Source organism: Buteo buteo, chromosome 17, assembly GCF_964188355.1.
Source record: "Buteo buteo chromosome 17, bButBut1.hap1.1, whole genome shotgun sequence".
NCBI lineage: Eukaryota > Metazoa > Chordata > Aves > Accipitriformes > Accipitridae > Buteo > Buteo buteo.
Genome location: NC_134187.1, coordinates 1,948,442 through 1,975,879, shown reverse-complemented (window position 1 = coordinate 1,975,879; position 27,438 = coordinate 1,948,442). Strand labels below are relative to the sequence as shown.

Below are 27,438 nucleotides of genomic sequence, written 5' to 3'. Positions count from 1 at the left end.
GGATAAGGCAGATTTTTAAGTTGGGGGTACCTGTTCTAGCTTAAGTGTGTAATCTGCAATTGGGTTTTCCCTTTGTTTGTCGAAGGAAGTTTAAAACAGACTGTGCTGGACATTTACTAGGATTGCGTACTGAAATGGTGATCCACCCTGATGAGGGTTATTCCTACCCAGCGTGGGATGTATTTACGGACAAGGGACTGACGCTGGGGACTGCAGCACGCTGCTGTACATAGCTATGTACCAACCGACCGGGAGGTGATTCAGGATGGCTTTTGCCACATTTGTACAAAGCCTTTTCCTTCTGGGATACTGGTATGTCTCGTGAGCCCCTGAAAACCCTTTGAAGGGATTTACGTATCCTAGGGCCCTCTGTGCCCAGGGAAGTGGGGAGAACAAAAAACTCAGATCAGTAGGGACTTTTCTGAGCAGATCAGCTTACCTGATATGTGCTTATGATGCTATAAAAATGCACACAATATAAAGTCTCCTGGTGAAGGTTCCTGTAGTCTTGCTTCATCTCTGTCTGCAAGTGGCTTTTGGACTCAATGTGGGCATAACATGGCATCTTGTCCTTGCTAGAGGACAGGCAATGGAGCCATGTTTTCTACTTGTTTTGTTTTGTCTTCAGGAGAAACCAGGAGTTCTCCAATCTTGCCATTTTGAATTCTTGGTATAGCAGTGTTTAATATTTCCTGCCTTTTTTTTTAAACATTAGCAGTAAGCTTCAACCTAACTGCTTTTCCACATATGAAACTAACTGCAAAATCTGGGTATTTTTAAAAACTCATGCTCTTCTATTTTCCTGTACATTTCCATTTTACTAGGGACGTTGTGTACCTAGTGGTAGATCTGGATCAGTGTGTGTCAGCCTGACACACAAGCTGGAGTGGAGTTGTGCTCTTGGAGAACTTGGCACATCGGCAGACATCTGCTTGGGCGCTTACCCCGTGAGCTGTACGTCAGTGTTGAAATGAGCCTTGCTTCTGTAGTCAGTAAGGGATTTAATTGTGAGCTGTGTTCACCCAGACTTCATCACAGAGTAAGGCAGGCAGGCGACAGAATCCCTTATGGCTTTTCTGTAAACAAATCTTTAATTCATGGATTTCTGGGTATTAGAGGATTTGCAGAAAAAACACTGAGGTCTTTTGCTTTAGTCTTTATAGTAGTACTGGGGAGAGCATGGCAAGGTATACATAGGGATCAGTCCTATACTGTACTGTCGGGATGTAAATGTTAGAAATGCCAGTGCAGTGCTGGTGCACAGGGCATCCACTGACACTTGCCATTCATGTTTTAAGTCCTAAAGTGAAAGGAGGCTGTCAAAATGATGGCAGGTGTACCTATGTGACAGTTTTCATTCAGGTCAGGGGCGTGCTTTTGAAGCAAATCCTCTGATTGTTCCCCACTTTGAAAGCATCAGGAAGCACAGAAACCAAATTCTGTTCAGATTTAATTTAGGAAGTGCCTTCCAGGAGCGCACCTAATGTGTGCCAGCTGCTAATGGATGCCTAGCTCTTTGGAAGAGAACCAGGACAGGTCTGTACTGAAACCCCCCCAACCATATCCCGTGTTGTCACCAGGCTCTCAATATCGCAAACTATTCCTGCCACTTCTCTGTTGAGCCAGGCGATTTGGGAAATAATTTTGGTCTGCTTAGCAGCTGGTTGTTACAGGTGGGCAAGGGAGTCCCTACAGCAAGGATGGGCAGCTATTTCATATCAATTCAAAATGCAAATAGAGTGACTCACTATGTCACCGGAGATGTGACATTATCATCACCGGCTACAGGTTACATCAAATTAACTCAGTGGTGACTCTGCTACCTATAAACACAGCTACTGTTATGTGATATTTGATCAGGTCTCATGCTGCTGTGACGGAGTCTCATCTTGGGCCCTGGGGCTGCTCCTTGATGATGGTAGGTCAGGACTTTCTGAAAGAGCAGTTTTTTCTTCTTTCTACTCTCTTATCCACCAGTTACTCTTTATAGCTTTTCGGTGCTCTGCAGAAGTAATTTCTTCTACACAGGCATGGTCTTTATTGTATTCTCCAGAGCAGCCTACTCTCACTTCACTTTTCCCTTCCACTTGTGATCTTCAGAGCTGCCTTTGTCCAGATTGCTATCAAAAATTGGATTTGAGGGCAAGTAATATGTTGTCACTGGTCAGTTCTCAGGGTACTTGTCTGGATGGTTTTGGTGTCTTCAGTACTATCTGAATGAGTGAGAAAACACTTCCTGCTGATTCTGTAAAGCACATGTAATGCAATACTCACTCAACACCAACTCCTTTCAGACCCGCTCCTGTTGCACTACACAGTTTGCTCATGTAGGTAGATCCTGTGTGGTGCTGGAAGGAACTAATTGGTAAAGTAGTTGACTGCTGCTTAGAAGACTCGTGTTCTGTAGACATCTCAAGCCATTTCTTTTGCAAAGCAGTGGAGACATGGACCTAAACACAGGTTTAGTGAAGGCAGATGCAAAACTACTCATTCTACATTAGCAAGTTTGTAACTGGACCTGAATTTCAATTAGAGCAAGTCCCTTGGTTAGAGGCAAGAGTTGCTGCCCCCATTGATTTTGCAGTGATTATGAAACTTGAGTAACTCAAGAAATATAGGTTTTAGTTTTCTGACTTAGACAGGAAACCATGTGGGTTACCAGCCCTTCTTGAAAGCTTGCAAATAGGGATAGAAGACTAGTTCTGTCCCATTGGCAAATACATTTCTATTAAAGTAGTCACATGTTTTATCTTTAATATGACTGCAGTAACAGCAGTTCTTATCCAGTACTGCTAAAATCCATCTAGAATTAAATTGGCCTTTAAGAAAGCACTGCATGCTTCCTCTGAATCGTAATAGTTTATGGATCCATGAAATTGGTTTTGGTCTGTTCAACATGTTGCTTAAATATTTTTAAAGAAGTTGTCCTTTTCTCTTTTCCTCTTTGTATTTGTACTCTTTGACCAGATTGAATTAGTTAGAAGAGATTATGTGGCTAATGGTGGCTGGGAGACCTTCCTGTCCTATGAAGATCCAGAGCAGGATATTCTTGTTGGCCTCCTACGACTGCGGAAGTGTTCAGAAGAGTCATTCAGACCTGAGCTGAAAGGAGGCGTTTCCATTGTCCGGGAATTGCACGTGTATGGGAGCGTTGTCCCCGTGAGCAGTCGGGATCCTTCGAAATTTCAGCACCAGGTACTCCAAGCCGTATTTATTTTTTATGTGCCTCTTTCTTGCACCCCTCTCCCCAACACAACTGGAGAAGAATTTTTTTTTAATATCTGAGATTCATTCACTTGCTTTGAATTACAGTCCACTGCAATAGAAACAGAACTGAATTTGAGCCTCTTCTTGCATTTCACCTGCTGAAATCATGCTGCTTCTGAGTTTTTGTTAGTGTGATCATGTTTAGACAATTGCGACTGCTCTGAGTTTTAAAAAAAAAAAAAAAAAAAAGCATGGCTGAATGCTATCAGTGTTGCTTCATGCCCATACAATACGAGCTCACGTATGCTAGTGCTAATTTGACTTTGGAGTACTAAGCACCTTTGGTTCTGAATATCTTTCCTTTGATATCCTGTATGGTACATCAGACTTGACTGCAAACTGAGTAAAAACAAAACAAAGGGGATACATCCATTGTATCTTTTTATTTCCTTCTAAAATTGATCTTGTTCAATAGACTAATTTCACTTCTGAAATCTAAAATACATGTGGGAAGGTGAGATTTTATTTGGTACTGCCCAGTTTTCTTTCAAAGGAACATTTATTGAATGCATTCTTCCTACCTACCAAAACAGAAGAAATCCAACTTTGGTTCCGAGATGTTTATCAGTTTAAGTGATTTGATGAGACTCGTGAGTAAACTCTCTTAGTTGGGTCAGACAGTTTTTTGCTTCAGACACACTTGTGAGACCATTTCATATATATCTTAAAGCATGTGAAGAATGGAGTGGAAAGCCGTGTTTCTAATTCCTTGCAGTGACTCATATGAAAATGGCACATTATCCTTCTGCTGCATGTAACATGCTGTGGCTTGCAGTGAGCAAAAATGTGAATTAAATTTTGCTCTGGTAGGTTTTGAACCTTTGGACTGAGCTTTTAAAAAAGCAATCAGTTTGTCCTCTTTGCCAGAAGTGCTCAAGGCTGATGTTTTAAATTAACTTCCTTGTATTTATTAATCTTTCCCTGAGTACATGCATTAAGATGCAGTTTTGCTAGATACTGATGATGTGTGACCATAAGGCAGTGGCTGGCAGGGGGAGTGGATATTTCCACTATAAAATAGTTAACACTTAAAAATTTAGGAAGAAAAAAGTGGTCATCCTAAGTATTTGAAAAAATATTTTTTAAAAAGAGAGAGAGAAAAATCAATTGGAAGTAGCCAACTACAAACATTAAAATAGGCTGCAAATTGAAATTTCATGGCATTTGACGCACTCATGTTCATTCGGAATAGTCAGTGTTCAAGAGGTTAATCAGAAAGTGTTCTTCACAGTTGCAGGGGCAATTTCTGATTAGAAGGACATTTTAGAATGAAGATTTCTGTGTGTTATTTAAAAATGCCTCTAAGTTAAATGTTTTTTAGAATTAAATCACATGTGCTTCAGTGTCGCCACATCCCCATTTGGTACATCTTGTCAGGAAAATAGATGAACAAAGAGCTGAGTATAATTCCTGCGTCCTAATGGTAGGAGTGAATTAATCCAATCAATTATACCCAGATATATAGGACAACAAAGTTGTTAGAGTAGAAAGGCTATTTGCTTATTTTGAAGCATTATTGTGATTCCAGTAGCGCTCCTGCTGGGCAAGATTTCCAAACGTAAATAGAGGCATGGATCTGGTCCAGAATATTAACGTGTTCTTCTGCAATTCTCTTTGATTTGGCATCTCCTGTGTCACGAGCTGAGCCTAGGAGAGCGGGGCAGAGCTTGAGCCTAGCCTAGGTCTGCAAGGGTCACGCTGCGGTTTGATGGAGCCTTTGTGGGTAGCCCTGACAAGCCCCGTGGTTGCTGCGTGCCTCAGTTGTTCATCCTGAAACGAGCACGGTAACAGCTCCCGACTCCTGGAGGGGTTGTGGAAATAAAAATTACAAGGTGCTAGGGCAACATGTACATCAGAAGCGTGAACAGCAGCAGGGCTTGTCTCTGGGTCTGTAGTGTCTGGCCGCATCTGTTTCAGCTGATGTCCCCAGTCAGAATGTCACTGGGATCCTTCCGCAATTTGACAGCGTAGGCAACTGCGTCTGGCATTTGTGCTCTGGCTTTGTTTAATTCACTAACACAAACCCAGGTCTAGTAAGGTAGCCGTTAAGGTGGGTGATTGTTATTTAGGATTGGTTATCTCGGCAGGATAGACTTGTTCAGCGACAGGAATTATGGAATGCTTACCAAGCTGACTTACCACCAGTGGATTTAACTTCATTCTGTTTTTGCCACTAAGAAGCAGTCAGACACTAGAACTGCCTATGAATAATTTCATGATCAGAAAAAAATCCCTGAGAAAGCTCCACTCTAAAGCTTAGTGTTGGTACACCTCTTCTCAAGCCCTCTCCTGCAATATTCAGCAATAGTCGTGATCACAGGATCATTGTTCCTGTGCCAAAAATATGAGTCTTTTGGAACTGTACTAATGCTTACATTCTGAGCTTGCTTATGTTTTCTATTTTTACAGAACTTATCTCTTCTTCCTGTTATTTCTCCCATTATAGGGATTTGGTATGTTACTAATGGAGGAGGCAGAAAGAATAGCCAAGGAGGAGCATGGGTCATGGAAAATTGCTGTAATTTCAGGTACCTTTGCTTTATCCTTTTTTTGGTGTGTGTATGTATCTTAATCTGAAAATAAACCCACTGCAGCCAATGCCACTGCTTTAAACTTTCTTTGTATTGGGTAGAAAATGAGCATCAGCAGCTGCTTCTTCATAATGGAGTCAAATTCCATCGTAGCTTTGTCCAGACAATACTATTATTGTAAGCAGCATACCAGAGGACGCGCTGCGGGGAACCACCCTTCTCCTGGTGCCGAAGGAGACGGTCTGTGTGACCATGGGTGTCTTCCTTGTTCAAACACTGCTATTTGCGACCTCTCTGATTTGGCCTCATCGCAGGTTGTTATTGTCGAAGGCTGCTTTCCAGAGCATATGAGGATAGAAAATTGCCAGCCTCCATTTTAGAGTCTTTCTGCAAGTACTGTCATTAGGGTGGACAGATGTGCTTTTAGGATACATTAAGTATTATCATGAAGAAGGGAGCTATATAAGAAAGAGCTGCAGCCCTTTCTCCTATTTCATTTTCAAGGCATTGTGACTAAGAAGAGTGGTGTCAGTTCATTGCGTGTGTGAAGTCGAGGTCGGGACTACCTTTGTGTCTTAATTTATCTTACATTAGCAGTTATGGTAGCTATAGAAAGCTTTTATAGGCAAATAGGTTATGTAACTGGGGAAGCTGGAGAATTGCATGGGAAGAGAAATTCCTGTTGGCATGAGATTAATATGTGCTGGGGGACTTAAACAGAATAGCTGTAATACAGACCTTTTAAAAAAAAATTAATCATCATCTGCTACCCCACCAAAAAAAAAACCCAAAAAGCAGAAATCCACAACTTTGATCCAAGCTGCTGAGTGCTGAAGTGAAGAGTTTCTCTGTGTGTTTCCAGCTGTGTAACGTCCCTGGATGTTGAAAAGCCGAAGTGGGCTGTCTCAACAAGTACTTGTGACGAGGGCCAGAGTGTGAGTGAGAAGAGCATGCAGGCAGTAGCCAGATGCTTAAAGATAATTCTATATTCTCTGGATTCCCTATTTTTTGTTTGCTTAAGACATACGCCAGTCCTGTTTCCCTGTTGCTGCCGGGTGGGTGTCAGTGTGAACTGGGAATTTCGTACGGCTAAGAAACATCCATACCACATCGCTCCTCAGTAAAGAAGAGAGGCGAAAGTGAAAAAGGTTTCTTTCAGTTTTGCTAGTAGCATCTTGGCTTGGGATGCCTGGAGAGAGGAAGTTGTGATTCCTCTGTGCTAAAGAGCACTTCTTTTGACGAGAACAGAAAACGTACAGCAATTACTAAAAAATTATTTGTGAAAGCATTCATGTTACTAATTTTAGCTGTATTTTAGCAAACTGATGTAAAGGATATATTCTTTGCATCGAGATCCAGTGCAAGAAGTCTTGTTTTGCTGCATGCACAGTTTGTGGCATCCTACTAAGACCTTGTCTGTGTTTTTAAATTTTTTTCCTCTGGAGTGCAAAGTACAATATAGTACAGTTTATCTTTGAATAAAGAATACTACAGCATCTGCAAAGACCGCAAGTTTTCCAGCTGTTTCCTTGGAGATGTTACCACTTGAATTTCAGTTCTGTAGGTTTTATCTGAAATAAAAATGCAGCTAGAAGTTCTTTCTCCATTGGAGGATGAACTTGGTTTTGCTAATTTTGGTTTCAAAACATTTTTAATCTGGGAACCTATTGCAAGGTTACGTCTCCAACATACTGCAAAATTTTGACTACTGTCTAGAGGGAAGTATGTAAGGGTGATCTGCTTTGAAGATGTCTCTCACAGGACTCTGTCTCATTAGTACTGCGTGTTTTTGTGAACGCTTTGTTGCAGTGTTTTGCTTAATGGTGTCCTTTTGTTCAACAGTATTTTCCAGTCTTGCACTTAAGGGCTAGATCAGTACTAGTCAACTAAATAGTGCCAGAACATGCAAACCAAAAATGGTCCCTGGTCCATGCTGATGCATGCACTCTGCCGGAGAACTGCGTGGGGCAGTGCTAGTCCATTGAGGCTGAAACCTTCTCAGGGCTCCTGCTAGCAAGTAACAGAGTGGACAGTTGAATTTCTGTACTTGTAACAAGTTTTAGGAAAGTTATGTCGAAGTAGCAAACTCTCTCTTTGATTTCTTCAAAAAGAAATACATGTATTTTTAAGATAGGAAAGCAGGAAGGGTTTTCATTATTGGCTAAAGGTTAGGGCTCATCTCTAAGATCAGTTCAAGTTCAGCTCTGGTTAGAAATTAGCAGCAGCCATTGTGGCAGGGGGGTTGGACTAGATGATCCTGAAAAGTCTTTCCAACCCAAATCATTCAATGATTCTGTGATCATCTGTGACTGTTCCCTACCCTAGCTTTGAGTAGGGGTATCTCATACTGTTTGTTTTAGGACAGCCCATTTCCTAGGGACCCCAAGCGACTGGGTGTCCCCCCGGTATCTTGCTGTATGCCAGAGCCTTGCTTTGCACTATTGATCACTGAAGATATTCCTGTCTCTCCAGATATGTGAGGCCAGACACCCATCCCTAGCTCATGCAGCTTGAAGGGGGCCCTCTGACCCTTTAGGGAATGATTTTGGGGAGCTAGATAATTCTGGAGGGGTCCAGGAGTCTCTGGCTGATTGAAGCATGGCTTGAAGTTGCCTTGGAAATGCATTTAACTCAAGCCAGATTAAGGTAAATTCAGATGAAAGTATGTATGTACGACATCCAAAACGGGCAATACGGTTACAAGAGGTTATGAAAAACAGGAAAGAAAGAAGAAAACCACCATATGACTAATCTGCTTTTAGTGAGGTTACGTTAGAAACGCCTCTCTCTTGTCCAGCTGATTTGCTGCCCATCCTGATCAAGGTAGTATTCAACATTTTCTGACATCTCAGGCTGTGTCCATTAGAGCCTTTCTCATTAGAAACCTCTTTCTTCCATGGCAGAGCATGTTAGCTGCCAGAGCCAATTTTCCTTTTGTCCAGACTCCCTGGAGGACTTCAGGCATAATCTTTTCCCCTCTGCTTGCTTCCTTCCCACGTATAACCTAGTCAATACTCTTAATTAAACATTATTTCACTTGCCTGCAAATGCAGATGTCCCCTTCATTAGGTCCAGCGTTGTGTCTTGTACTTGCTTGTTTCTTGCTTCAAGGAGGGCTAAAACTCCTTCCCCCTCAGCAGTGAGTCAGTGGCATATTTCAGTGTGAAGTGTTCGCATTTTTATATTCTCTATCAGGCAGTACTGTAAAATCATTTGATACAAACATGTAAATGGGAAACAAGTGAGTAATTCATGATTGCCTCCTGATTAAGATCAGTAAGACCATAATAATCAGATTGGGGTGACTGATCCCAGCATCTTTCTCCTAAGCATACTGCTGCAGCCAGGAATCCACAGTCACAAGGCTGTGAATGGAAATTAAACTAATACCACCTGTTTTCTGTAGTCTCCACGAGAGATAAAATTGTTCATTATAGTTGGTGACTCATCTCCCAGTCTGTTGGTGCTGCTTGAGCACACTGTCTCATGTGTTTAAGGAAACTGTGCTACACTTGCCTTTGCCTTTTGCAGTTAGGGAGAAAACGGAGGTTCAGAACTTTCTAAAAGTAAATCCAGTGCATCATACCAGCGTTAAATTCACCTGTGATGAAGAACATTAAGGTGAGAGAAACTGAGCTGGCATATAAATCAGAGGTAAAGTTTCAGGGCACAGTTGACGGTACTCTAAAGTATCCTAATTTCCTCATGTAAACAGCCTTTTGGTCACCCTAGAAGTAATAAATTACTTGAGTAATCAGCGTCTCGTAGTTCATATTGGATGTTGATTCATGGGCTGCCTCGGAGATTGCCAACTGCCAGGGTGTACTCAGGAGACCTTAGGACGAGACTCTGAAGTATTGCTGGGAGGATTGATGGGGTTTGGGAGGGCTCCCTGGAGTTCTGCTTCCAGCGCTGGTTGGTTATTTTTAGAAATGCCAATCTTAGTAGCTATTAATAAGAGAAGAAGTGGCCCAAGATAAGTGGAAATATGGGAATGTTAATGAATAGACTCTCTGATGTTTGTCTGCTTCAGATTGATGGCCTTTGAAAAAAAAAATTAATTAGGGGGATTTGGAAGAAGCCAAGGATAAACCCGTACTAGGGGATTGGTGCTGTGGAATAGCTACTGTGTACAATCCTCTAGTTCTTAATGAACTTCAATTTTGAAGGTTTAATAATGTAACAGCTTTGAAAACAGGCTTGATACTGTATTAACTGAGATTTCTGTGCAGGCTGAACAGGAATATTGCTGTCCTTAAGCAAGGACACTTCTGGAAAAGCCAGCATTTTGCAAGAGTGTTCTGGTAGGAAGCTTTTTTTATACATACACTGTAATGTATCTTGCAAACAAAGATTTATAATGTGGCCTGACTTCTGCATAATACAGACCAGAGACTTCCACCTGTCTTGCATCCGTCCCAGCTGAGCATGTTTTGGAAAGTGGGAACCTGTTTTGCTTTGGTAAGGCTTTTGTGTGGTCTCCATCTGCAGGAGCTTTCCTTAGAGTGGGCAGAGGAAGAACTGGTAAAACAAACCCTACACAAAATGAAGCAAGCAGGAGTTGGATGTATGGGGAGACCTCCGTTGTGCTTCTTCCTTCCTCAACAACCCTTTTCCCAATCTCAGCCCAAACTATCCCTGTTTATAAAACCCAAACAACTAAAAAACCCACAAATTCTGAAATTAGATTGGGTAGGAAGTATTTAGAGATCAGATTAATGATGAAATGAAGGTGATTTCCATCCTAGTGACTTGTGATACACAGCAGTATAAATAGCATTGAATCAGAACTGTGAGCAATAGCAGTCTTCAGGGATTTAAAAATAAATATCGTTTTCTTTCATGGGAATCTTCCTCTCTGACTGGCACTGTTCTTAAACTGCCTGCAAGTGGTAATCCTCCTTTTCAAGGCTGCACCAGGGGTTAAGGGCTTAAAGCTTGTTCTTAGTCAAAGCTGTGAGTGTAGAGTTCTTTGAGTTGTGGGTTTCGTCTTTGTTGTGTTTATAACCCAAATCGGATGCAGGCTTGCAGTCCAGCTTTTTAACTGCTGCTTTAGCTTTTTAACTGCTGCTTTAGCCCAGAATTACTTCTGGCTTAAGGCAGGTTTATCTCCAGTGTGCTTTATTCGTCTCTAATGGCTGTTTTATAGAAAGACTAGCGCTCCTCCCTGGTTTACCAGTCTCGCCCTGCAATCTGGGCAGCATTCTGCACTTCATCAGCTGCGATCGCCCTACCCAGAGCAGGGTGAGGACCTCTCCCTGCGTCAGGAGCGGAGGTATTCATGAGACGGTGAGCAGATTTTCCTTTAAAAGCACAATCAAACCAAGACTGCACAAATGAATGCCATCAGTTCCTGTGCTTCTTCAGAGCACATTAGTTTGCACTCCTGGGGAAAAAAAAAAAAGTAAAAATTCAGAGTTTCCCAGCAGACTCTTCCCAAAGCATTTTGTTCTTCTGGCTGTTCTTGGAGTAAATAGGTTCAGCTGAACCTGTCTTCTCATCATAAGTCTTTTAGCTTTTAGAGGTGTTCAATTTACAGAGGGAAAAGGAAGAAAGATGCGGCAGGATCTAACAGGATTGCCGTTGCTTATAACGATAGTACCTAAAACCATGCAAGGTTACTTTCAAACAAAGGAAAATCTGAGGTCCCCTGCATCAGGCACCCAGGAGTCATCACAGGCAATGAACCGGGGAATGATGCACAAAGCAAGCTAGGCTGTACAGCAGCTGCCTTGTGGTGTGTCTAGTTAAATATCACTTCATTTGAAGAGGACCGGTGGGAGAACTGCATTTAATCGACTATGGAGTCAATGGCAAATGCACTAGCAGTGCATTTGTAAGGGAAGAGGAGCGTTTGCAAGCCAGGTTGGGAAGAGCATTTTGGATTCTGGCAGCACATGGGGAAATCAGGGTACCGATGGGATGGGAAATGATATCGGCCATAGATACTTTGGTTTCATGTTGTGTGTGACGCTGTAGTTATACCTCTGGTATTGCTGCTGTGCGGGTTCTCTGCTCTATTTAAAGCTTGGATGCTAGTGATCCTGGATGCTTTGGACCCTGGATGCTAAGATTGCAAGGTACAACCTTCCCCCAAAAATGCAATCTCATATCTGGATGTTTGACTAAACCGACAAGAATTAAATATTCACAAGAACAAGGTGGTTTTGTGGCCTGCTTGCAAGGTTTCTGTGCAGAGCCAGAAGTGTGCTGTCTGCCCCTCAGCAGTAGGGAGGAGGTGTCCCCCCCCCTAAATCAAAGAGCAAAGTAAAAAGCGAGTGGCTTGTTTATCATGAAGTCGTTGCTCATTTAAGGTAATTTTCTGCATGAGTGGTGCCTTTCTACTCTTCTGATGTGAGTAGTATATTAGTATGCAGGCTTGGGTAGCTGAATGGTAGACCCTGGAGGCATCACTCCATTATTCAGAGCTCTGGGGAGGTCTGATCTGAAATGTCTGTTTTTCCATTTTCCAGCATTAGTAATTGCATGTGATTGCATGTGTGTTTTCTTTGCCTTTTGTTGGTTTTGTGGTGGGGTTTTGTTGGTGGTGGTTTGGTTTGTTGTTTTTTGCTTTTAGTTATACCTACTTTGAATTTGCACCTTTTTTCCCTTTAAAAAAAGCACCCCCCAAACCTAAATTACACTGAAGCAATTTTAAACATGTTACTCCTCTGATGTCCACAAGTCCTTAGGTACTGACAATGTAAGAAACCTTGGTGTCTGAGGCTAGTGGATGGACTTAGAAGCTTGCTGAATTTATAATCACTTCTTCCCTTTTGGCAATAGCCTTTGCTTGAATTCTGTATTCAGGGTTTTCTGTCCTTTTGGTAGGATGATGCTACTCTAATCCACAAAGAAGCTTTTTCTTCCGCTTCTCTTTGACCGCTCATTCTACTGACCTGTATCTGTTTCTGTTTGGGATGGGATTTTTCTTAGCTTTATTCTGAGGCTGTATCTCCCGTTTTGCGGTCCGTAGGTATCAGCGCTTGCCAGGCTCCCCTTTGGGAGTCAGTGACGAGCAGTTGCACGCAGTGACTCAAGCAATAGAGGGGGGTTTTGTCAGAAACTGCACAGCATCCAGAGGATGATTTTGGACAAACACACCCTCATCCCACACCACAAGTACGACGCAGCCCTCATGCCTGTTGTCTCTTAGTCCAACTTGCAGCGTATTTGCCTCAGACTCTGCCCGAAGAACATATGAGTAGGCTGCAGTGGGTCGGATCAACGTGTCATTTTTGACGCTGCTGATGCTGGGTGTCTGGGGAAGGGAGTAAATACTAAGTAAGCATGGAAATATCTTCTCAGCCTCCAGCCGTTTGTTGCCCAAGGACTTCTAGAGTCAGAGAGGGTGCCTTTGTATTTGATAGCCCTCGAGGGATTTTTCTGCCTTGCCAGTCTGTCTGCCTGCAACAACTGATAAAATTCTCTCCCTATCCCTTTCCATGAGCTTTTTGGGGTCAGTTGCACTGCCCCACCATTGTACCTTGAGCTTGGGAAGAGTAATTGTTCAGTCTAGGTGAAGGTGGATAGAGGACGGTCCTCTGTTAAAACCTTTCCTATTGTCTCCTTGAGGGTTCCTATTGCCACTGTTTTGACTTTGCTGCTTGACATCCCATAATTAACCCCTTCTGACCCTAATCCTGCAGCAAGTACCTCAAACCGTTTCTTTAAAACAGCACCAGTGATGAGTATATGAAATGTAACATACAACAAATGCTGAAATATTAGAAGTCCTGGGTCCTCCCCCTCCTAAACGACAGAAGCATAAAGCTCCTGACTGAGTGTTCTTAAACAAATTGATTCATTTTGGGTCCTTTGTGTTTCCTCTAAGCAGCAACTTAATTGTTCTGATGTCATCCTCTGATTTTGGTGGTTACCTTTGGCAGTGACAATGACCAGAGAGATTAGAGTCAGTGCTTCACAATTACTTGAAGCACCTGAGCAATAAAATTACAAGACTGATACCTTTTTCTTTTAAAGTGTCATAGTTACACATGATACTGAAAAACATGTGGCAGAAATGCTTCCCTACCTCCTTTTAAAATAATTTTTGTGAACTTAAATAATGTGTGTATGCAGGTACAGTTTGGGGAAAGTTCCCATCCCAAATATTTCTGTTCTTCTAATGTATTGTAGCAATCTAGGAAATCTGGAGAGAGGCTGTAATCAGCATGTCTACAGAGACAGAAGGGTGCGAGTGAGTGAACATAGCAGCACAGGGTGAGAGCAGTGCACGCACGTTCAAGGTCGCTCATGAGGACTGACTGCCCCTGGAAGGGCTCAGCACCACCGGCCAAAGCCTGGGTGTTCATCCAGGGAGGGAGAAAACATCACAGCCCAGAGCTGAGCCAGCAGAGGGATCTACTCAACTGCTGCTGTCGTTCCTGGCTGGGCTTCCTGGCCTTCGTGCCTCTACCTTGAAGACTTGGAGCACAACTGGCCGATAGCTGGGCGGCTCTGACCAGCACAAGCCGACACACAGCTTGGCACTCGCCGAGTGCGAGACATCGATGTGTCAGAGCTTGCCTGCTCCTGGGCAGCCTGGCTTTACGCTGTGCTCCTCCTGGCTCCGAGTACGCTCTGGGCTGTTATGCTTTGCTAGCTCCTCGCCAAGTCCCTAATCTCCTGCTCCTCGTTGTGAGAAGCGTTGGGGTTGCGCCAAACTGACATCCTGTCCTGGCACCAAAATGTCTTGCTTTGACTCTGCGTGTAACATTGCTGTTCTTGTTGGCTTGTGTTTTTTTATTAAAAAGGATATGTCTCCTCCTGTCTCAGGGATAGCTGTGGGATTTATATGTGGATTTCCCATGTCACCATCTCCAAACTCCATTTGTACTGTCCACCACTGCCTCTGTGTGCCCTTCACACGTCTTTGGTGTGTGAAAGCCACTTTCTTCTAAACTTTACACCGCTGGCATGTGTAGAGCACAAGTAGCTGCCTCCAACTTCACAGCAGAGGTTGGTGGTTTCAGTACCAATGGCATTTAACACTGACAGTACATGGCTTATTTATTTTACCTCCATAACCTGAGTTTCTTGTATGAAGTTAAGATGAGGCTACCACTGAGTATTCCCTTTATTCACAGCAGAGGAATTGAAGGTATCCAGCTATTGAGTAGCTGTCTCTATCCCTGTCTACCTAGCCTAAATCAGCTGCCAGAAGGAGAGGGATAGCACAGTTATACTGCCATGTTGTCCATAACAGGCTGGCATCTTACTGATTGTCCTTGGCGAGCATGCTGGTTGCAGCAGGTGAGCTGCCTCCTTGGTTTAGTGAATCTGAAAGCTGAGATGCTGTAGGTGAGGCTGCTGGCTACTCCAAGGGCAAGGACCCAAGAATGCACGAACCAAATATTTATGTGCTGTAAGACTGCAAATTACTTTTTCAAACACTAAAAGCTAGCTCTATAAATACAGTGCTCTTGCACGGAAGAGCTTTTTCGTCTGCAGTATCTGCTGTGACGTCTGTCAGCGTTATCTGTTTATGCTGGCATTAGAAAAGCAGACTAGCTTGGCTTGTACCAACAGGATTGTCTCCTTATCTCTGTACAGAAGACGCTTGTTCGGGGAGGTGGGGGATGAGATTGAATTCCCCTATCACAGGTGCTTGCCCTGTTCAAACTGAATGCACCGAGGTCCATTAATAAGCACCCTTTCCTTTCTCCTTTAAAGTGCAGGCATTTTGTCACCTGTGCCTGTGCCGTCTCCAGTTGCCTTTAAGTGAGCCTCATTGGTGATTTACTCCCGAGACTGGAGAGGTGTCTGGAACTGCAGCCAAATCCGCACCAGCACGCCTCATCTTCTGAAGCGGTAGTTTAATGTCTCCCTGCAGCGAGATTTCGCTGTAGCCTCGCTCCATCCCGGTGACGTAGCAGCCTTATCACGGCGGTGTGGAGGTCTGGCACTGCTGCCGTTCCCTGCTATAAGCTAATTACTATGCGGCAAGATGATCAGTTTTCCCCCAGACCAAGCTTCTATTTGTGTTCTGTCAAGTAGAAAATTAACATGGACACAGGCCAGGGATGTTTCACGCCTGAGTGCGCTGAGGCTGAAGGTGGCGATGGGAAGGCAGGATGGATTTCTGAATGGTAGGCGTGGAGGATCAGGTGATGTCAAGCATCGCCGGCCTGCTTCATTAGCCGGATCGTCAGAGAAGTTGAGTAGCTGGAGAAAAATCACCCGTAGCATGCACAGTCCTCATTAACCACCCATCTCGGTGTGCTTTGCTCAGAACTAAGCTGAACAGTATTTCTGCAGAACAGGTAAGGGGTGTTGTCTGCAAAACTTGTGAGAGGCTAGCTAGTATTAACTTCTATTAACTGTATTAATTCATTACTTGCCACTCCTTGCACTGCAGAGATGCAAACGTAATTGATGGTTGACTGACCCTCTCTGCTTGCGCTGCTGTTGGGTCTAGATGAACACACGAACTATCGGCACTTTCCAAGAGGGACAATAAAGCAAACACATGCGAAAATGAGAAGAGATTTCAAAGGATTTTTCCCTGCCCCGTCATTCTCACTTCTTTTTAATCACTAATATTAATTTTTTGAGTGTTTTCATGCTTTTTATCAAAAATGCATATGGTAATAACCTTCAGGTGGAGCCACCTGAACTGCTGAGTGTGCCTGTTGCTTACAGGAACACATCACAGGGATTCCTGCTTGGCATTTGGGGCTTTCTGCTCTTTTCTCACACTACTTTTACTCACCAGAAGTCATTAACAACTGATGTAGCAACCTGCACTATTAAACTGCAGATCTACAGGAACTTTTTCAGTTCCTTAGTAGAGAGACCTCATATTTATAACACTAATGATCTTATTCTTGTTCTGATGAGTAAGAGGGGAAGTTCAGAAGAAAAGGCTGGTGGTTTCTGATCCCTACTTTCCTGCACTGGACAGGTACTGAAGCAAATTTCTGAAACCATGTGCTGTGTTTTTACACTGAGGGTGGTGAGACACTGGCCCAGGTTGCCCAGAGAGGTGGTCGCTGCCCCATCCCTGGAACCATTCAAGGTCAGGTTGGACGGGGCTCTGAGCAACCTGATCTAGTGGAAGGTGTCCCTGCTCATGGCAGGGAGTTGGAACTAGATGACCTTTCAAGGTCCCTTCCAACCCAAACCATTCTGTGATTCTCTAATGAAGTAGGTGCATGGGGACACTGCTCATTTAATGACTGGTAGGCTCACTCTCAAGATTGCCAAGTGTTTCTTCATTGGTGTTTAAAATCTCATAGCTCATAGGAAGGAAAATCGATCGTGAATGCCTCACATGCTTGGTGAGTCATCCTAAATCCCCAGTCTTTCAGTAATACCTTACCAGCTGGGTTGGATATTTCAGCAGCCATCCCTGGAAGAAGCCTCAAGACATTACATAGCCTGTAGATGTAAAATCTCACAAACATTTAAGTCAACAAATTTCGGGTTGAGTAGCAGACACATTTCACTGTCCCTGTCTCTCTTGATGCCTGGTGGCAGCACTTTAAAATGTAAGAGAAGTTACGGTATTAGCTCTTAAATATTTAATTTTGCTTGGTTTAGAGTCAGAAGATCTGTCATCTCTGGCTTCATCTATCGCAGTTAAAGGCAGTGTTGGCGTGGTGGCTTTTCTCTCCAGACAGTGGATGCTTTCAGTGCAGCTGGGTTTGGGCAGGCCTGTGTAGTCATTAATGAAATATTGCCCTTATAATAAAGAGATCAATGAGATGTAATTTCACCATCTGGAAGCTCTAGGATGGGTCTTACTTGCAGACTTGCCATTTAAAAATCAGTTCTAACCAGGGCATCTCCTGTATGCTAAGAAGCACCCCAAAAGTTGAACGCTGTAAAATCAAATTATTTAATTCTACCATTCATTTCATTGTTTTCATTAAAAAAAAAAAGTTATTGGTGACAGTCTTGGTTTTGAGATTTGGCCTTAAGAACAAATCAGAAAATCCCTGAGCGATCCATTTGTTAATATGATAAAGCTTTTGCTCTGTTTTTCCTTGTTAGCTCTGCACCTTCACCAACACAAATTCTGCAGTGGGACAGCATAGGAGGAAATGTGGCACATCTGCTTTGTTTCAATAAAACTTCGTAAGCAGCTCACTAAATTATTCTACCAAGGTACTATAATCCTTACAACCAAAATACTTTTCCAGAGCAGGGCTGCTGCGTCTGTACTCTGCACTCTGGCACGCAGCCGGGGACAGCGGGAGGACAGGCTGAACTGGGCGTGTGTATGGGGACCTGGTTTGCTAGATTAGAGATCTCCGTTTGAAAGGACTGAAGGTAAATGAGGGGATGCTGCCCTTCATGTGGGAGCTGCAAAAGAGGAAGAAAAAGAGTTTTTCAAATTGGCCAGGTCCTAGATCATGCCAAGGCATTCTAGATTTAAACTGAATTAAATTAAATTACATCTGTACTGTATAATGAGTAAGTTGTAAAGGGGAGAGTAAAGGTCTCCTGTGCTATTTACATACTGTGGTTTCTTCCTTCATTTTTATTTATCAAGCCCAAGAGCTGACCACAAGTTGGAGGAAGGATCAGCTCTATCAGAAAGGGACCATATCTTTTTGTGTTTGCATCAAATCCAGAGTGGATTTAAATGGAGCAGGGATTGGATTTGTGTGGGAGGCTGGGAGGGCATGCTAGCGATATTCAGAGCTTTTTGCTTGTAGGTCATGGCTTCAAAAATAATCCAATCTCAAATCTGAAAGGCCATCAGTGTTTTGCAGTAGTGAAGTGAGTTGTTGAGCTGATGAAGGGAGACCCAGGCTGCAAAACTCTCTCTTTTTTTTTTTTTTTTTTTTTTTTAATCACAGTCTTGTGTTGTGATTTTAGAGAAATTACCCAGCTGCCTGGGATCTTGGCTCTTCTTCTGGGACATGGTGATGACAGTACCTCCCTGCTAGACAGAGGTGTTGTGAAAATAGTAATTTAAAATCTCTGGGAAGCAATCTGGGCAGGAAGAAAGCACAACTTGCATTTAACGGAAAAAAACAGAGGATTTCTCTTCCAGGTCCAACAAACAGCAACATACAGACTAAATACAGCTTAGGCACAGTTGCTGTTAGTGGGTTTGATTCTACTAATCATTTAGCCCTTGCTAGAGAAAGGATTATGAAATGCTTCACACGGAGTGATATTAACAGTCATGTAAGTACATAAAGATATGTCTGAATCACAACTCAACTGCGACGCTAATTAGCTCTTTGTGGTTGCAGCAGCAAGAGGAGGTCATGAAATATTGAACTCTCCCATCCCTGGATTTAGTCCCTCCAGAGACTGTTGAAACACATGGGGAGAGTCGCTCTGGGGGGAGAATGCTTCAGACCTCAGTGCTTCTGTGTGCTTATGGGTGACAATAAAACATCAGAGAGTTTCCAGTGTTCCATTTTTAAAGCAGATTAATTGATATAAAAATATTTTCACTTATCTTAAAAAAAAATCATATTCCTATTTTCCATTCACATTGCCTGGATTATGTTTTCTGATGACTGCCAGAGTTCTAGTAGTTCTCAGTAATTCTCAACAGAATCTGTTGTTTTAAAAGAAAAGTGAACATGTCTGTTTTCTCTCTATGTGAATTTGAAAATTGAGAGCATTGTACTTGTAAGATACTGGGTAACATTTCTATAAGCCCCTACTTCTAACTTTCAGAGGATTTTTATCTCCTGGTATCTTTAGGAACTGTCAGGAAATGAGTTGCCAATTATCTAATCTTAAAAAAAAAAAAAAAAAAATCTTTGCTGCAGGGGTAGATGTAGGGATTGTTCCTTGGTTTCTTGAATTAATAACTTTTTTCTGATTGCTCTGACGTGCCCAGGTTTTCTCAGCAGCGTTAAGAATGTTGGTTTTTTCCTGTTTCCTCAGTGCTGATAAGGCGTTTTGGTTATCTCAAATCCTTTGCCTTTTCCCCATTGTTACCGTTCTCTGCGGTTGGTTGGTAGTGATTCACATGAAACAGCCTCGTGTTTTCCCTGAAGATAAAATCCAGCATTGTGAAAAGTGTGAATGCCAAAGCAAACTCATCAGGTCGTGGATGGATCTGCTGTGCATTCTTAACTCGTGCATCAGTTCAGAAACGTGGTGTGGGGTTTTTCGGTCAGCTTCCAGTACACAATAGGCAAGAAAACGTTCTCTCATCTTATTTTCCTTCCGCTCTTATGGACTTGAAACCCTAGTTTTGGTCCTTCCTCATATAAACAGGACCTGCCAACTTGAAGAGCAAGGGCTTGCTCCAAAACAAGCTCTGGACACTTGCCCAAGTGGCTGCCAAGTGCCAGTAAGTGTCGGCTTTGCTTTGAAGTCCTGCGTGGAGTCTGGGTTTTAGATAACAGTGGATTTCACAACAAGGCAATTGTTTGACAGCTAGCGAAGCATCTTCCTGGACTTGGTGGAGATCAAAACAAGGAGTGTAAAGAAAAACCTAAAACTGCTCTTTTAGTAGCCTGAGTCTCCACCAAGACCCCTGGTAAAAAGAGGGTTGTGTTTGCTCGCTCATCACTGTTGTCAGGCTCCAAGTCACCCGACCCCGAGTCTTGAGAGTCTCTAAAATGTGAGCTTTGTGATCTCTGAATGACAGCCTTTGAATCCTCCTGTGCTTTGGCAGCCTTGGTCTGATCATGGGAGACACGCTTGGAGGCCAAGGAGATTCTCTTAGATCTCTTGTTTTCTTTCTTCACTTTTCTAGCTGTGTTGAAAATGCAGATGTTAATGGTCTGCCCCGTGGCGGCAGCAGCGGCTTCCAAGCCTCCTGCCCAGCTCTGTGCCATCGCTGTGTTTTACCGATGTCCATGGAAGTACTGTAGGTGACTGCAGAAGCATTTATTGCTTCTTTCTCTGTCCCATTTCAAAACCGCAGAAATGATATTCCAACCGTGGCAGAGCGTTCCCCTTGTAGAGCATCGCTGTGCCAGCAGCAGCACTGGCAGTCATGGGGGGAATGTCCTTTCTGATACCAAGAGAAGTAGCCGTAGCCATCCCAAATCCCTGCGGCCAGCTTGAGACTCACTGCTCATTCTGGGTGAAATCCATAGCGCTTTGGTGGACGTAGCATCGCCCTTTCCTGGCCCGTTGCCTGGACTAACCATGAATCCTTTTCTCAGTGCCCTTGAAGGACAGAGATCCTACAGGCGATGCGGGTGTCCACGCACTGACCCTGGGGCTCTCTGTTCTTCAGGCAAAGCAGCGAGCCAGGTAGTTACTCCCCAGAAAAACCTGGAATAGGTTTCGCTATCACCAGAACTGCAGCTGGCGCATTAATGGATTGAGACAACTCGGAAAGTTCAGCTAAATCAGGTGCACCGCCTTGCGCGCAGGGCCCTGCTAACTGCTTCTAAGAAGTATTTTGAGGGGGAGAGAAGCTGCGAGACATGATATGCCTTGACTGTGCATCTTCAGAAAAGATTTTAGTTGTTGCCGAAAGATGTGGAGGCCTGCGTAGAGATAAGTCTCTCTTGTGCCTTGGTAAGTCTCTGCTATGGAAATTTTATGAACTATTAGTAGCTCTTTAATGATCCTGAAAACAATCTCATTTTCACTTAGTTCTGTGACTAGTGAGCCGTGGTGAAGGAATCTTTGAGGATACTCGGCCTTGGATGCTGCATTGCAATATTTCAGGGCTGAGTCAGAAGGGTGTATTTATGGGCTCTGCACAGAAAAGGTCATGGGCAGGGGTTGCTGCACATGGGCAATGAAATCTGACTTCTGCTGTCCTCTGGGTAGCCGGCTGCTCGTCCTTCTGGGCCAGAAGAATGTTTAACCCTGATGCTGTGGTCACTTTTCTCTGTTCCCTGCTACAGGCAGACGTTTTAAATATATTTAACTAATTTTGAGGTTTAAATGTTACAGTGAAAAGCCAGGTTTGGGGTTTTATCAGTAGGCTTCACCACTATTCAGATGCTTCCAAAAGAAGAGGACAAAAGGCGATTAAATGAACCAGCAGCCATTGCCAGAGGACGTGTCATTTGAAGATTGCGGTGAGGGATGCTTCCAAAAAGCCTCAGCTGGCCCCTGGCCATGGGTTTCCGTCCAGGCAGGCGTGATCAGAGCCTCTGCCCTTCAACCAAATCACTGGTGGTGAATCTGGAAGGGGTTGGTTGAAATCTGCTCTGCTGAGTTCAACCTAAGCTCTCCTGCACAGTTTGATAGGGAATATTTAAAATTTAAAACCCTGTTTTAAAGACCCAGAATGAGAAATGCAGCCAATTCTGGCTTGGAAAGCCAAAAAGCTTCTTGGGCCAGCTTTTGGCCTTACTATTCCACTCCTGCATGATATTTCTTTTGTGATATTTCTTGGATGATGTTTCTTTTCACTGGAAAGCACGGGTGTGACTTGGAGCAGTGGGAAGATTGCTGCCTGAACATGTCCCACCAGCTCTGTGGTATGTTTGGTGTAAATTAGAGCAGCAAAGATTTGGGAGGAGAACTTGTCCATCAAGCATAGCTGAAAGGAAGGTCTCGATGGCACAAGTATCGAATGTATGCTGGGCATTACAAGTTTTTTCTCCAGCACTTACCCCTAGAATGACTTGTGAGCAGACGAAATGGCACGTTGTTTTAACAGCTGTAGCTCTAATTTTCTTAGGACTGCGTGTTGATACTCTCCTTGTGAATAGAAGCCAGCACCATAATCCTGCAACTTTGGGTTTTTGGACTTTGCATTCATACAAAGTTGTGATAATTTCACAATGGAGAGGTCTGTGAAGATGGATTCCTTCTGCATGACTTACAGGCAATTGTTAGTGTCCCGCAGATCTTTTATTCCATTTAGCAGTGCCTATGGTGTTGTACTTCTCTCATGGATGAGAAAGGCTGTGGATAGTTTCTGGCTGTCAGTCTGCTTTTAATTCCATGTTTCAACACCCTGTTTCTCTTCCAGTTGTGCCATGCTGATCTCAAAACCCGGACCTCCGTGCTGGTTGTGATTTCCCTGATATACTTTGACTACAAGGAGATACCTTCATATTAATGGCATCCTAATGAATATTGTAGACTGGGTTTGTTAGCCTTTGAGTTCAGAGTAGCTGAAGTGAATCCCATCCTCATCCTCACTTGTGCACCAGTTTGGCTCGCAGGGAGGTTTTTGTGCATTTCAGCACAGTTCATTTCAGAGGAATTTAAACTACAAGCATTGCTCCAGATGCAGGTCAAACGCAGTCCATCCTCTGAAGTGGGCAGAGGGGTCTGAAAGAATGGCTTTTTGGCCAACTTCGAACCAAGTGTATAGTGGGGACATGTAGTCCCAGGTACCAAAAATCTAGTCTGAAGTCACATAGAGCGTAGAGTTGCTTCCATCTACTGATCCGCTCCTGCTACACCAGACGAGATTGCAAGAAGTCCTCGTCCCGTTGGCTTGTACCTCCACGCCTGCCTGCTTTCCCCCTGCTTCCAGATGTAGGTGTTGCCCCTGTGCCAGGGCAGCCTGCCACCATCCCGCTGCGCTGCTGCAACAGGGTGTTACAGACTGATGCTCCAGGGGATGTAATTCTGGACACTTGGCTTTCACCCGTCCGGACACAAACCCAATGGCTGCTTCTTGGGATGCCTCGGTGAGAGCTTTTCCCCTTAAAAGCCTCTTGTCTTGAAAACATTTCTGCAGCGCTGGAGCTAACAAGACATCCCAAATTAGAGCTGGGCAGCAGGGAAACCATGCCGTATCTTCAACCTGCAGCCCTCAGCTTGAGCCTTCTCCTGCCTCCTCTTCATGGAAGGCTTTCCTGTTGAAGGACAGTAATTTTGTGCAAGAATTAACTGCTACGAGCAGGGCTGAGATGATGATGAAGGTGCTTCACAAAGCAGCGCAGCCTGGGACCCCTGGGGCACAGGGCTGGCCAACTGCATCATCATTCTTGTTAATGGCTTGAACCCATTGCCCTCAAACGAGGAAGAGTTGGTGCTTAACTAGTGCCACTTAATAGCTCTGAGATTAATGGAGGCAGCACACGATACTCTGATGCAACCTAAACTGCCGCCTTTAAAATCCACACATTTCCCAAGGGCTTTAGAAAAAAAAAAGGGGGGGAAGTGTTAAATAACTCTGATCAAGATGGTTTTAATACCATCAGCTGAATTCCTCAGTTGTCCTTTAGCTTCAAGAGGGTTGTTCTTCAGCTTTAGATTTTGCTAATCCTTTTAACCAAGTTGTTCTGGGCCACGGGTGAGGTGGCTCTGCTGTTTTACTGCCCAAATCTGTATGTCGTATCCCAGCATCTCTGCTAATGAACCCAGAGGATGTTTTTTAGGCAAGATAATGACAAAGGTGATGGTTTACTCCAGGTCAGACATCACGACACTCCCGGGCAGAGATCAGGAAGAGGGGAGTGGACGTGTGTGCAGTGGACTTGGTATTTTCCTTGGCTTCAGGTTCACACTGAAGCTGAGTGAATTTGGGTCCCTTCAGGGTGGTTTTAATTGAGGATGGTGCTCTGCTGCTTTGCTGCTGCTTGGAAGTAAATTTGCTCAGGTGTTGCCCAGTTTGGGGTTCTTTGTGTTTTTTCAAGCTCTTCCCAACTTCAGCTGGAATGAGGAGCAGGGGGACATCTCTGGTCTGCGTTTCAGGTGTCTTTTCTGTACCTCAAATTAATAGAATCATTCTGTAGGATGTTGGCTGGAGGTTTGTCTGGAGCTGGAGTGTTTAAGCCATTCGGTCACTATTGTAATGCGCATTCAGGAAATAAATTACTGCTATTTTAAACGAATCTGTCAAAGCAGCGATGGGTAAAATCGCCGCAGCGATGTGTGGGCAGGAAGGGGTTACCAGCTGCACCGGGTCACTCCCTGCATAGGAGATGCAGCCGATTCCTGGAGAGCCATTTGCAAGCGCTGCAGTTTCCAGGAACTGGCTGGAGGGATGAGATTAGAGGAAAGAGGGGCTGCTTTTCTTGATGGAGAGCCGTGTCCTATCTGTCCTTCTGTCCCTACCCACCAGCTGTGCCGACAATGATGCTGTGATGCTGAATTCCTCCTCCCTCCCCTGATGACTAATGTCTGCATCTGTGAGTAATTAGATAAGGTGAGGGGGAAGGCTGCTGTGCTGGACTTGTCCTGCCGCAGGATGCTGAGCGAAAGGCAGCCTTGGTCAGGCAGCCTGGGTCGGTGGGGCTGGGCTCACCCTGGGCAGGGATGCTGCGGGGTCTCATTAAGAGAGAAAGGAGAGGGGAGAGGCTGTTCAAGAACCGAGGCGTTCGGAGCCATCCTTTTCAATGAGGAAATTGGATTGCGGCGGCGGAGCCCACTTGTCTATCTGAAGTGGAGCTGAGCTCATTTCTAGGAGCAATTGGACAGAGTTTGTCTGGTTTTAGAGCCCTTCAGTTCCTGGTAATGATGCCTGCAGCTGGGCCGCCTCCTCTCAAGAGCCTGTCTTTTGGGTTTTGTTATACCTGGGGTACTCTGAACTCGACTCACGTTTAACCATTGTTCCTGTGTTGATTCCTCTCTCCCTCGCAGCCTTTCTCAGGACAAAGGATGGGCTGCATGATTCAGGGCAGATAGAACAGCTATGTTCCTGCGCTTCCCCCCTTAAAAACACCGTAATCAGTCCAGATGCAACACCCCCGCTGCAGCATGGCAGCAGGGGAGGCCCAGCACCAACTGTTCGGAGAGGCCGAGCTTCTTTCGGCGCTGTCCCTCCGTGGAATTGACTTTCCTGCCTGGCCCTGGCTTCTCCAACTCGTTTGTCATCACACTGAATTAAACCTTTTTATCGTTCTTCTCACAGGTGTTGGCACGAGGAACTACTACAGGAAGATCGGCTACGAGCTGGAAGGGCCTTACATGGTGAAAAAGCTGGACTGATGCCCCAGGAGGTCCTCACCCCGACCAGCTGCTGGGAGGAGAGGAGAGGGGACAAGACTTATCCTGGAAAGAAAGCTCAAGATGACAGACGTAAGCTAAAAACCAAAGCCTGCCAGCCACGAAGGACTTTCTTATGCCAGAACCCACGGCAGCAAATAGGGCATCTCCTCTGGGGAGAGTGGTTCTGAGACCTGCCCGTTGCCCCAGAAGAGGCTGGGGATGATTCTCGTGTCTTGTTACCTGCATAAGCCTGCCGCGTCTCCGGGATGGGGTCTGATGCATTGCAATAGAGGACTGAAGCGTAGGTGAACTGAAAGCTCTGAATTTGGGGACCCTATTGAACAGCCTAGTGGGAAAAACATCTATTATTTCTATGATGCTGTCAGCGGGCTTTTAATGTTTCAGCATTTAAATTGTGTGTGTTATTCTGCAACATGAATTAATTCTTTCTCTGTGCGTATTTATTTATGTTGGGCTTGGCTGCTGTCTATCCATCCCAAGCGATGTCGTTTGATCCTTTTACGGTAGGAGACCATGAGGATTGGAAGCCATTACCTTGCTAGCAGTAGGAATTGAGATTAGAACTTAAACTGAATCCCTGCAGGGACACACAGCCATGGAGTAACTGAGGTTAGAAGGGACCTCTGAGGTGTCTAGTCCAACCCCACTCAAAGCGGGTCCAGTTAGATCAGGGTGGCGATGCTTGAATATCTCTAAGGATGGAGATATTCAGTGGATTTGGATGGAGAGTCCACAGCGTATAGGTCCCTGTTCCAATATTTGATCACCCATATGTTGCAGAAGTTTTTCCTAACCTCTGACTGGAGTTCACAGTGTTTCAACTTGTGCCTGTTACCTCCTGGCCTGTCGCTGTGCACCTCTGGGAAAAGTCTGCTTCTGGTCTCCAAGCTTCTCCTCGCATATTGCATACTCCAGTGCCGTAACCATCCTCGTGGTCTCTGCTCCAGCTGGTTGGTCTGTATTTCCAGCACCAGATCTGCTGCTTTCCCAGCCCATAACCCATTGATTTGGGCACGAGGATGCTGTGTGGCAGCACCGTCAGCGGCCTCGGTAAGGTCACAGTGTACAACGTCCACGTCCTTCCCTTATCCGCACTGCTGTCATCTCATCACAGCAGGCAGACGGGTTGCCCAGACACGATCTGCCCATGGGGGATCCCTCCTGGCTGTTCCCAGCTCTCCCACTCTCCGTCCCGTGTCAGGAAAGAGCTTTGGGGAGGGTTTGGTCCCTACCTCTCCCAGCACGGAGGTGAGGCTGACTGCCCTGTAGCTCCTTAGATCCTCCTCCTGGTCCTCCTTGGAGATGGGTGCGATGGTTGCCTTTTCTGGGCATTGGGATTTCTATCAGGAATGATAGAATTAAAGCTTCTTTTTGTAAATGGAGTGAGATGGGATGTGAGAGTGAGCTGTGACCCTGAGTGAAGATCTCAGCACCTTCCTCACCTCTCCCCAGCCTTTTGGTGGGGTGGGGACAGCCCAGGACACGCAGGGCAGGTAAGTGTCCTTTGAAGTCAGCGATTCAGGGTTTTCAAAAGCAGCGTGCCTGGTGCTGCCCGCTTGACTTAACAAAATCAGAAGGGAGCGGCCGGAGCTCTGACGTCCTCCGCTTCTTTTTCACAGTATGTCAATCAAAAATAGGATTGAAATCCAGAGTAGCGGCTTGTAGAGATGTTTTGTAGTTGACATTTTGGGTGTTACTTTAATAAATGACTCTGTCAGGAGCCTTCTGGAAACTTCGCCAATAACGAGCATTCGGACACACGTGATTAACTCTGAGGAGGAGCGGCTCCGGGAGGAAAGCTCTCACGGTGGTGGTGCCGCGCCACGCAGTAAAT

At 44.6% G+C, this 27,438-nt stretch overlaps 1 protein-coding gene across 1 annotated transcript in view; it reads left to right on the top strand.

Annotated features, from left to right (window-relative positions):
• ELP3 (elongator acetyltransferase complex subunit 3) overlaps nt 1–26,033 on the top strand; it is an 89,201-nt gene extending 63,168 nt beyond the window's left edge. Inside the window, exons 13-15 of the mRNA XM_075048882.1 lie at nt 2,968–3,195; nt 5,714–5,795; nt 25,507–26,033. Of these exons, the coding sequence (XP_074904983.1) occupies nt 2,968–3,195; nt 5,714–5,795; nt 25,507–25,583 (387 nt within the window). The 3' untranslated portion in view covers nt 25,584–26,033. The remainder of the gene's footprint in view (nt 1–2,967; nt 3,196–5,713; nt 5,796–25,506) is intronic.
• Nucleotides 26,034–27,438: the final 1,405 nt, after the last annotated feature.